This window comes from Melospiza melodia, chromosome 16 (assembly GCF_035770615.1).
Source record: "Melospiza melodia melodia isolate bMelMel2 chromosome 16, bMelMel2.pri, whole genome shotgun sequence".
Taxonomy (NCBI): domain Eukaryota; kingdom Metazoa; phylum Chordata; class Aves; order Passeriformes; family Passerellidae; genus Melospiza; species Melospiza melodia.
Genome location: NC_086209.1, coordinates 6021814 through 6034062, shown reverse-complemented (window position 1 = coordinate 6034062; position 12249 = coordinate 6021814). Strand labels below are relative to the sequence as shown.

Below are 12249 nucleotides of genomic sequence, written 5' to 3'. Positions count from 1 at the left end.
TTTTAATCAGCATCTTATAGCAACTAAAGACTTTACTTTTTCTGTCAAAAGAAAACTAAAGGGCAACCAACTTCTTCATATTTTTCTAGTTCCTCTTCCAAATGTAACCTTAGTGATGGTGCACTTCTCACTTTCATTGTTCCTGCAGAGATAAGGTATTGAAATACCCTGTGATTCATGAGCAGCATGGGTAGTGTCTGCTGGTTAGTCCTCACACAGCACTCCCACTGAGACTTCTCCAGTCTAAACTGGTTAAGCAAAGGATTCCTATCATCTCACCTCTAGAGGAGTTGTCAACCTGAGTCATCTGTGGTTCTGCATTTAGCAGCTTCCCTTGCTCCTCCAGTCTATTAACCCTTACAAAGCCATTCTCAATGCTAGCAGCCTGCTTCCAGGTGAGATGGAAGCTGGCTTGTTTATAGAGGAGCACTCTGTTCCTAAAGTTCCTTCCTTTTTTCAGACTGGATTTGGTCATCTGTTGTATTATTAGTCTTCAAAAAGTACCTAAGTTGCACATGTTTCACATCTGCTTTTTATTTACCATAACAGGCAATACTGTCTCATAAACTTCTTGCTTGTTATGAAAACGTTTTTGGAGTAGAAATCATCCTTTAGTTTGGGTAAAAATAGCTTTACTTGATTTTGAAAAGCTACAAGTGCATTCAATATGAGAATATTGTGGAAAACTATAGATACTCAAATCTTTATCTTCATAAAATCTGGACCAACCCCTGGAGCTCTTCTAATGCTGTTTTGTGGTGATGGAATGAAAAATTGCTTGGAATAGAAGTCATGCTATCTCCCACCTCTTTATTTACCTTTTTTATTTTATTATTGAGAGATAGAAACCCTATTATATTTCCTATTCTAATAGGATTTCTGGGTTTCATAATAAGAAAGTGCAGTCCTTGCCCCACAGTGCCTTCAAAGGCTTTGTTTCCAGAGAAGTGGTTTCTGCAGTGCTACATTAATGCAGTGCCCTGGGTCTGTATTTTGCTGTGCAGCTGTGTGGGTTCTGTACCAGGGCTCACTGAGGGGCTCCAGCCAGGCTGTGCTGCTGTGATTTGTGTCAGCCAGGCTGGAAACCACAGCTGCTTTGTGTTCCCTGTGGGTGTTACACCCCTGCTCCACTCACCCAGAGCAGGGACTTGGTGCATCCTCTGCTTCTTGTCTGCCCTTGCCTCTGGATTTTATTTCTAGAAGAAAGAGCAAGGCTGTTTTAACCTGGGACTTTCCAAGATGTGTGGTTGAGGTGTGACTGGAAGCAAATACAGCAGCAAAATTTTTGTGGTGCCCTTGAACCTCTAGTTCAGGTCCATAGTGCTGCCCCTGGGACAGTGGCAGTAGGGTGGGATTCTGCCTTTTGTTTTGTGGGCTGATCTTTGTACCAGCCTTCAGTCACCTTTGCAGCTGCTGATAAAACTAAATCAGGAAGGGGCTTAAAGCTGGTTTTTGGGGTTTTTTTCACAATATTAAAGACTTCAGCATGTGCTGGAGGTTGTAAAACAGGGCCAGCAATAAAACTGTGGGCATCTCTGTGCATGCAGGTGTTGCACTCTGCTGAATATTAGAGCAGGAGAGCATTTGTTTAAAAAGGGTTTTGCAGAAAACCTTTGTGTGGAAGCTGTCATTTTTCTGTAACATTTTGAAAATTGATGTAGTGGAAAGGAGAAAATGAACTTCACTAGTTGTGAAAACTTTCTCAAGCATGCTAATTTTTTAAATAAGCTTTTTAGGTTTTGTTGAGATGTTCAGTTGTAGTTAACTTTATTCCATTTTTCTCACAGTTCATTAGGAATGCCACTCCTTCAACCTGGGAACATATTTTTCTGCTTTTTGCAGGTAGAGTTGGCAGAATTCTGCATCAGCAGTAGATACTCAAATTTTTAGAAAGACTTTGTGATACTTAAGCTTGAGAATGTTTTTAAGAAATAATGGAATGACGGTCAGCACACAAAATTTCACAAATTTTAGACTTCAAGAGGTAAAGTTAAAGCTACTGCCAAAAATCACTGCCCAGGAAGATGGTGTTTCATGGTACCAGTCCATTCTGTTTGCTGGTCACCTGCAGCACAGTGTGGAGGCCGTTCCCTCTGCACATCCTGGTGTCCTGCATCCTGTCCTCAGCGTGTTTGCCAGGCTGGTGAGGAAGAAGCTGAGCAATATTGATTCCAGTGCTGGCCCTGAGAAATGCTGCTCATGGCTGTTTGCCAGTTAAACTTCAGGTTGTTGAGCTCTCTTTGAACCTGACAATGACTTGGAGCCAATTTTCCAACCCTTTTCAGACTTTTTGCAGAACTGTTCCTTCCAGTGATAATGTGATGGGAGCTAAGCAGAAACAGTTATTCCATGTGAGTGTTAAAAACTGAGAACTAAAGCTTGAAATAGCAAGGGATCTGTATTACTTCTCTGTTAAAAGAGTTTGTTCAGCATTTCTGAGAAACCACATCCTTTTGAAATGTCCTGGGTTGGCAGCCAGAGTTCCTTTCAGACTAGGCAGTTGTTCTCAAGTAAATATCTCTTCCTTCCAAGGTAGTTTGGTGGACTTTTGATGGCACAGGTTTTGATAGTTTAGCTGATAATTTCCAGGATTCTTGGGTCACTTTTCATTTCTATTTTCTGGTTCTTTTCAAGGTTTCATACAGTCAGTGGTGCTGTACATTTTGGTAATGCTTTGTTTTGTCATAACTCCTGCATGCAGATTTGCATAATGCACTCATGCTTTGTCAGAATAACTCTGGCTCAAGAATTGTGTTTCCATGGTCAAAGATCTCATCTCTTTCTGCTTTCAGGTCAGGTTAAATTGCATCTTGACTTTTATCTATAAACACCTGTGGCATTGGTTTATGCAACTTTATCCTCTTTTCAGTTAAGTTACAAATGTGTACCTGGAGAACGCCAGTTACTGTGTAAGGATGCTTTGGGAACTTGGCTTTAGCACTGCAGATACATTGTACAATGACATGGGATTCCAATGTAGCTGTCAAACGGGAGAAATAACTTTGATTTTTTGCCTTGATTCACTGTTGTGCCTAGAGTTGGAGGGGAAGAAACCCAAGAATTGCACAGAACAAAGACTTGACAGAGGAGGGACAATCATAATTGATATTCAGTGTCATTGTAACTGTGTAGTAGGAAATGTATTTTTGAATTCCTGTCACTCTTCTGCTTTCTGTTGTAATTGCATATTGAGCAATAATCTTTCAGTATTTTAAGGCTCTTTTGTGTATTAATTATATGCAGTAGCATCTGGTAAAACTGAATTATTTTACACTTCTTGCAACACCTTAATTTTTAGGAGCATGACAAGAATAACAGTGGGTACTTTTATCTCCTCTTACTGAAGGGAAAGTCTTGACTAAAAAAGGATTTTTTTTCCTGTTTGCTTCTAGATCTTTCAAAGAACAGATTTACTGAAATTCCTCCTGATGTCTGGCTGTTTGCACCACTGGAAACTTTAAATTTGTATCACAACTGCATCAAATCCATTCCAGAATCTATTAAAAACCTGCAAATGCTTACCTACCTTAACATTAGGTGAGTAATGGTGGTTGGTTTTGGTCTTTATTTAACATATCTCCTCAGAGTTGGCATTTTGCTTCATCAGGTCATTGTGTTTGCAGAGTTTCCTTTGTTTGTGATGCTATGTAGACAGACAGTGTTCAGAAATCCTGCTATAGAAATTTGCTGCTATCAAGAGTCTAAATTACTCTGGCCAGAAAGTCCTGCTCATTTTGCACATTATTTACATCCACTGCTGTACTGCTCTTTTTAAACTTGGAAAACATATGGTTGGATTTTCTCACTAGCACAGAAGATGGATATAAGCTCTGGAAGGTGAAGGAATCTAGAAAACTCTCCTGACCCTGTTTTCCAGAATACTCCTTGTTTCTATATTAACTGCATCAAATCCAAAACAGTTTTCTCAGTTAAGAGCTATTTAAATCCCCAGAACCTACTGTGTCTCAGAATCTGCAAATATCAGTTCTTACAGTATGAATTCATAACTAAGGTGCCCTGTCACAACTTTAAAGAGGATTAATATGATACAAAACCACAGTATGTTCTGAAAGAAATAGGCCTAACTTTCTTCAGCAGAAGCCATTTCTCTTTTGATGGTGTTTGAGGTGCTAATACGCTTCTTTACACAGAAATGCTGTGTATTCTAACTCTTCTTTCAGGAGTCACCTCTCCTGATGATGCTTTGCCAAACTGTGCTTTGTCCTCATTTCTGTGCTCCTGTCCAAGGGCTGATTGCAGTGCAGGAACCTGTGGGCTGTAGCATTGGAGACCAGGCTAAAATCCTGCCTGACTAGCTCAGGGGCTTTGTCACAGGAGAAAACCACATTCTGACTTGGGCTTCAGATGGTGGAAGAAGTGTATTGTGCATTTCCTAGTAAAGCAGGCAGCTCCTAAAAACCCCAAAAACCTGGAAAAACCAGAGGAAATCCATGTAAGGGACATGAATGACTGCTTCATTGCCATGTTTTTATAGTCAGTTCAAAAAAAAGTTTGCTTGCATATTTTTGCTTCTCATGCCTTCAACCAAAAAAGCCTGGCCTATCTACCCAAAATGCAGCATAAAAAGAGACTTAATGCATATCTACGTAAATTACTTCTCTGAATTGTTCACTTATAATTGAGCCTTTCTTGTCCCTTTTTCTTGCTTTCAAGTCGAAATCTTTTGTCAACATTGCCAAAATACTTGTTTGATCTTCCACTGAAAGTTCTGGTTGTCAGTAATAACAAGCTGGTCTCCATCCCAGAAGAAATTGGAAAGTTGAGAGATCTAATGGAGTTGGTAAGTACAAGTGGGAATCTTTGTGGTCAGTACACTTAAAAGCACTATATATATATATATATATATATATATATATAATATATATATATAATATATAAAATATTTATTCTATATTTATATATATTTATAAACACTATATATATTATATATTCATTATATATTCAGTACAATAAATTATTAATATTTATAGAATATAGAACTAAAAAATTTAAATTCAGTAACTGTGTTTTATTGATATTTTTGGTTTATTTTTCAAGTTGTGAAACCCAGAATGCATGCTTGATGGTGATTAAGGACACAGCAGAGAGTTTGATTCCAGTACCTGTGATGTACCTATTTAGAACATGAGAAGGCTGGAAAGACACTGTGATTGTTCAATCACTCTGGTCTACATAAATTAATATTAAATTAGTGTCAGAAATAGCTGTGTTCACTTGATGCAGCTTTGTCACCCTCTAGTGCTTGTATCCAAAAAGCTGGTGAGCCTGCTATGCTATTGCCTGCTCTTTTTTAGTTTCATGGGTTGGTTCAAGTTTTATTAAGGAAAAAAGAATTTTTAGAAGAGGAGCAGAATGCCAGTCAGTTGCCAGCAATAGCACAAGAAGTTTTTGACAGATCTGGGAACTGCACCAGGAATTTCTGATTCCTAGGCTACAGTATTCATTTCAAACCCAGTATTTCATCATTCATTGATTTAACTTCTTGAATTGAATTTTTGGAATCACTCAACATTTTAAAATCCAGCAAGATCTGTTTGGTACATCTCCATGAAAAATCCAAGATAGTTTGGTTTCTTTTCTTGGATTTCTTTTCTTTTAATAGTATGCTTTATAATAGTTTTGATCACAGTATTCCTCTGTGTAATTTCATTTAAGATGTTCAGTTGATTTATTAATTATATCTTTCTTAGGATATTAGCTGTAATGAACTTCAAGTTCTTCCCCAGCAAATAGGAAAATTGCAGTCACTTAGAGAATTGAACATAAGAAGAAATAATCTCCATATGTTGCCAGATGGTGAGCTACTCATCTTCTTTCCATTGATGTGGGCAAATTAGGCAAAGTGTTAAGAAGATAACTGATTCTTTTTTTTTGTTTGCTTTTTTTCCCTGAATGCAGAATTAGGAGACCTTCCCTTGGTAAAGCTGGATTTTTCTTGTAATAAAATTACAGAAATTCCCATTTGTTACAGAAAGTTACGTCACTTACAAGTTATAGTTTTGGATAACAATCCAATGCAGATTCCACCAGCACAGGTTAGTATTAAAGCACACAAGTACAGAAAATTTTTATTAGGATTTTAGAGGAAGCTGTTCTAAGTTATGCCAATCAAGTTTTCTCTTTTTTTAGCTGTATTTCTTGTGTTTCTCCTTTTGGGGTGTTGTGGCTGTAAATGCAGTGCTGCAGGTATTTCTTGGGGTGTATTCTCAGCAGACATACTGTGTAATTAAGACTTTTTTTTGTTCCTGTGTTTCCCCACAGATATGTTTAAAGGGCAAAGTGCATATATTTAAATTCCTCAGTATCCAGGCGTGCCTCAGAATAGATAAAAAACCAGATTCCTTGGATCTGCCATCATTAGGCAAACGAATCCCCTCCCAGCCCCTCACAGACAGGTGAGTAGTGGGATTTTTGAGTATAGAGAACATATATTGAAAAAGATGTTTATTTTCTTATGGAAAGTAAAACTGTTTCTTTCATTCTTGTGTGGGTATTTTGTGTGTTGTTTTTCTTAATGTAGCATGGAAGACTTTTATCCCAATAAAAACCATGGACCAGACTCTGGCATTGGAAGTGATAATGGGGATAAAAGGTTGTCCACTACAGAAGTGAGTATTTTTTCACTGTTGAATTTGTAGTTTCTGATTTTTTTAGAACTTTTTCCTTCTGTATGTTATATAATTTGAGAAATACCTCAGTAAGTTGCATCTGATATTCTTTCAGTATGTGTACAGTTGAGTTTAAACCTTTAGACTGCCACATCAGACACAAATTATATATTTCTTTAACTTTTCTGGTTAAAGTTGATTCTAATTAATATGATATGATGGCAATGTAAGAAATCATATAATAATACCATTTCTATGTCAGTTCTGCACTAAATGTGAGTGTCTTTGCAGCCATCTGATGATGATACAATCAGCCTTCACTCCCAGGTGTCAGAATCAACAAGGGAACAGACATTAAGGAATGACAATCATGTAATAGGAAGTAAACTGGATCCACAGAAAGGTAATACCACTTGTGCATTTGTTGTTTTAGGTAGCAGGGATACTTTGCTTAGGTAATCTAATGTAAGAAAATGGCACAGAATGACAGGATCATGTGTTAGTGTTGTATTTTCATCAGTTCAGAAAACAATGTAATAATCACAAGCAGAAAAGGCTTGAGAGAATGGAGAAAAAAATATTTCTTGCTGAGGAAGGCACAATTTCTATGTTTTATCTTTATCTGACATTTTTCATAAGTCCTTACTTCTCTCAGGAATAACATTTGATCAACAGAACTGTTGTGATGTCTTTCCTGTTCTTCATAAATCCTCCCTAGACCAAGAGGCGTTTGACTACATTGATCCCAACGCAGAGGAGGGAGCTCTTCCTGAGCAGGGAGAGGCACAGATTGGCACCCTGCTCTCCTATGTCAAGGTACCAGAGACTGACAAAAGAAAAACTGTTCAATAGCCTGTATTTTTCTCTTTTTTTTCTGCCTTAATTAAATTCTGACATTTTTTTCAATTTTGTTGAAGGAACGGGGAAAACATCCTGAGAAATCCCAGAAAATAGAACAAAATGAGGAGTGGGGAGATGAAAAAAGGTAAATCTTCTTAATCTTTTTGAGCTGGTTTTACTAGTAGTGGCAGGGGGGATAGTGGGGTTTTTTTAAGCTCCTTGCATATGGAGGAAGGAGTTCTCATACTGAACAGAGTGTTCCTCCTGGACAGAGCATAAGCTTACAGGAAGCACTGCTTAGTTACTGCCATAATGAGCCATTTCTGTGTCTTGCTTCCCTGAAGCCAAGCAAATCACTGATGTTTAATTTTTCAGACTTCAGAAAGAACAGCTGCTGGCTGAAGATGATGATGAACTCAAAGAAGTGACTGACCTGAGAAAAATAGCAGCTCAGTTGTTGCAGCAAGAACAAAAACACAGGTAGAACAATATTATTAAAATAACTTCTGTTACAATTAATTTATTCTTTAACCTCTCTTATACCCAAAAGCTTTTGACACCTTATTCTGAGAAGAGCTTTGTCCAGCTGCTAAAGAGTGAAGTGACAGACTCTGTCAAGATACCTGTCCTGTGTTTCTTGTCTGAATTACACAACCTCCCTACAGTTTGTTTGTGACTGGTTATTTTTATTCAGATACAAGCTAATCTAGGTTGTACTTCCATCAGTCAATATCCTGTGGACTGAAGGGGAAATTTGTTTTTTACATTATTCTGTCAAATGACAATATCTATGGATAAAAATAAATAATTTCAACTGCCTGCCTTTCTCTGCTTCATTATGGGCATCTCAACAGAACAATTCTTGAAAAGGAGCCATGGAACAAGGAGCAGATTAAAGGAATGTAATAGAACAAGTTAGCAACTGTGTAAAATGAGGAACAGGAGGGAATAGCTGGAGTCACATAGAAATGGTCAGGCTGGTGTAGGAACAGTTTTTGTTCTGTCCTTCAACAAGCAAGCAAATGCTCTAAGGTACTTCTAGAGTAAAGTCCTCATGTGAAATACACATGAAACCCTCAGAGAAACTGAGATCCCAATACTATGAATTGCAGGGTCTTAAAAATTCACCAGCATTTTATATTAGGTAAATATAGTAACAGTAGTGTGCATGTGTGAAAGATGAAATAGGTTTTACTTAGAACTCCAAGCCCTGCATTCAAGAACTGGTTGTTGTTCACAGGGAAGGGAAAAATAGGAATGAAATCTTAATGCCAGTGTATTCTCAGTACCTAAAGTATTGCAAATAAGGCCAAGAATGCATCATTTTCTCCTATGAAGGAAGAAAAAAACCATCAAACACACTCATTCTATGTTGCATGAGGCTCTTGTTTGATTATGTGTTTCCTGCTTATCTAATCATTTGAAATGCCAAGCCACTCCTCTTCTGAAGTAACTGCAGCTTGAATTTTACTCTTTATATGTTGTTGTGTCTTAGTGCAGTGGTCTTGCTAATTGCTCTGCTTTGTCTTGTATGATGCAGATGTGCAATCTTAATAGTTCTTAAGTTTTATTTCTTTGTTTAGCATTTATATTTTAAAGTTGGCTTATGTATTTTCAGGTACATGAGCTCAAAATCTCCTCCAATAGAAAATTTAGCCCTGGTTTTGAATCTGTGGATTTTTTTACCTGGCAATAAGAATATTATTTAGCATTTACTCAAGATACTTCTATGCTTATTTGTGGAAAATATGGTCAATCAGTGAACAGGGAAATTGTGAAACAGTGATCCGTCCTCAGGGAAATTAAGCATCACAAAATAACTCCTTACTAATCACATTTCTGTTTGTTCAGTGTATGTTTTTGTAATATTATGCAGTCTCCTCTCCTTTTGCTTGCTATGCTAATAACTTCCCTGTGCTCTCCCATCAACCTCTCCTGCTTCCTCCTTCCGTCTGTGGCTTTGGTGTGCATGAACTGTGAATTCAGACGAAGGCCCCTGAGCTATAGAAGTTCATTCAGTGAAAAGCTCTTCCAGAGGACCAGGGCAGCAGGACGTGCATCAAGGTATAAAGAGTTAAAGTGTGGACAAAAGAAATGTTCTTGGCCATTTCCTGAACAAACACAGAGCTCAAGGGATTGGCTGAGGTAGCCTAAGAGGTTTTGATATCAAAAATAGTTTGTAATACATTCTTTGTTCTTTAGGATTAAATATTAATTAATGAAAATATTTAATTAGGCAATTCTCCAAAAAGCACTTTGAGTCCAAACCTAAAAGCTTTTCTTTTTCTTTAAGTATACAGCCTCAGATACAGTACCTCATGCAATGTGGTGCTTTCAGTTTTTTGGGGTTTTGTTTGGTTGGTGTTTTTGTGTTGTTTGCTTGATACTTTGGTTTTAAAGTGATGATATTCAGAGATAATTTGTTTTGCATTTGACCCATGGTGGAAGTATTTGTAATATACAAACCCCACCAGTAACATAAAATTGGAGCATGGTGTAGACTATACTCAAACATGTAAGTGTTGAATGAAGTGATTTCAGACTTGATTGTCTTACAAATTGAAGCTCTGTGACTTAGTCTGGGTACTCCTTGTCTTTTTTCAAAAGACAGTAGGGTAGTTTAGATTAAATAATTTTCATTGGTTCCAAATGAGCCTGTTTGAATTTGCATCACAATTAACTCTGAGTACTTACCTGGCAGCAGTGATTTCCTAAAACTGTCTGAATCCAGAAGACACAGCTTCAGTCACAAAGCAGAGCCAGATGGGAAGTCAGTGGACTTCTCTGGAACAAGTTGGAAGCAAATCATCTTTGTCTCACTGCACACTGATTTCTAGTGTCTTTTTACACTTTAGAGATTCATGGTAGTACTTGCTTGTCTAGATTTGAAGATAGCTAACCTTAAAATAACATTTCCATTTTCACATCATTTGTGTCTGTTAATCATTGTTATGTTTGCATAAAATCTGACAGGGTAAGTGGCTGAGAAGAGATTCCACTCTTTAAACCCTGAAATTTGATAAAATATTTTCCAATATCTTTGTTGCTCTTGCCATTGCCTTTCTTTCTCATCTGGTCAAGCACTTTGGCACTTTGGAGTAGATGCTGTGCTTGCATAATATAAAAGTAGAATATATAAATATGTGGTGTTGAGTAATTTAGATTTTAAAAATTGTGTGAGTTTTAGAACCCTTTCAGGGGATTAATTTGTGTGCTACCTCTGTAACAACAGAATTGGTGAGATTTGTAGGAATCATAAGTAGGAAATTAATTGCAGTTCTAGCTCAATTATCCTATGCAAGTTCTTAGTTCATGGATCAGTCAGGACATCAGTATTTAGCCTGATAATTGACCTATGCAATAAAGATTTGAGTTTAATGAGTCATGGCATGAGTGACAACAGTTGCTGAAATTTTGGGCCATCAACACCACACTTGAGTGTAACTTCTGAACTCAAACTAATTTCATGTTACATACTCTGCTTTGCACTTCATTTCCTGGAAGACAGTAATTAATGTGCCTGCAGTGATTCCCCCTGACCCCCTTTCAGCTGAAAAAAATATTTAGCCAGTTGTCTGCAATTTGGCAAATTCACATTAATTTTCTTCACTATTTTCTTTTGTTAAAAGCTTTCAAGTTCATTATTCTGCAGGAAATTGAGATTTCTGTAACTGGGCTTGCAACATGTCAGCTGCTGAACTTGCTGTTACTTCCCCGTCTATATTCTTCAGTTTTTAAACAGGAGCTTTCAAAAATTACTGGCTTTGTTTTAGGAAGTATAAGAATATACTTTGTTTAAATAAATTTAGTTCATGATGAACTCAATCATTAATTATATGCATGTTGCACAGAAGTAGTGAAAAGCAGCTGAAAAGTGTATGTATATATGTTAGAATTAGCTTCAATAGTTCTTCCTTGCATTTTAGATAATAAGTATAGAAAAGGTATAGCCTGTATTATATACAATCATTGCATTTACACCACAATGTCAGTTTTAGTGCAGGTGTTGCATCAAACTGAGTCTAATTTTTTTCTTTACTTGTAATTGTTGTTTGCTACAAAGTCCCACTGAATTTCTCATTTTTTTCAGTTGAAGACAAAGCTAGTTTATATGGGGGTTCTCTGTAAAAAGCAATGGCTTTAAAATAGCATCTTTATATTCTGGATTGATAACCCATGCACTGAATATTTTTTTGGTTACATTTTTTTCAGGCTGTAGTATAAATTAATCCTGGAATGCCCTCTCAAAACTTAGTTTCTGAACAGAATAGAGGAGGCAGATGCTACAGACTGAGTGCAGCAGGCATTTACAGGCTTAACTTTTGCAGGCTTTAACTTTTACAGACATTTACAGGTTTACAGGCTTAACTTCTCATAATCCCATTAAAGTGAGGGTCACACTATGAGAGGTTTATACTGCAAATGAGATTACTGAGCTCAAAGTTATCACAGTAATCGGGGAAGTTTGATTGAAAAATCATCAGTCATTTAAAGTAAATGGCTGTGCTGCACTATGTAATGGTAAAGGAATATAAAAAGGGGCTGCTGTTTTACTTTCTTCCATGGAATAGTTGAGTTCTGATTCTTAATACATTCTAGTTCTCAATATAATTCTGTATAAATACACTTCCATCACACTTCTGCCCCTGAGTTCAGTGTCAAAGTGTAATTTTGCTACCTTCAAGAGTTCAGAATTTTTCACTTTAGTCAAGGTGATGCTTACTTGAACGCATTTAGTTTTAAGTGTTACTGATAATTTTATTTTTAACACTTAAAACAT

At 36.9% G+C, this 12249-nt stretch overlaps 1 protein-coding gene across 3 annotated transcripts in view; it reads left to right on the top strand.

Annotated features, from left to right (window-relative positions):
- LRCH2 (leucine rich repeats and calponin homology domain containing 2) overlaps positions 1–12249 on the top strand; it is a 39994-nt gene that overhangs the window by 9697 nt on the left and 18048 nt on the right. For all 3 annotated transcript variants that reach the window (XM_063170479.1, XM_063170478.1, XM_063170477.1), the window contains exons 2-11: positions 3393–3537; positions 4675–4801; positions 5712–5817; positions 5920–6056; positions 6283–6416; positions 6542–6629; positions 6921–7032; positions 7348–7445; positions 7547–7614; positions 7845–7949. In XM_063170479.1, coding sequence (XP_063026549.1) covers positions 3393–3537; positions 4675–4801; positions 5712–5817; positions 5920–6056; positions 6283–6416; positions 6542–6629; positions 6921–7032; positions 7348–7445; positions 7547–7614; positions 7845–7949 — 1120 coding nt within the window. The remainder of the gene's footprint in view (positions 1–3392; positions 3538–4674; positions 4802–5711; positions 5818–5919; positions 6057–6282; positions 6417–6541; positions 6630–6920; positions 7033–7347; positions 7446–7546; positions 7615–7844; positions 7950–12249) is intronic.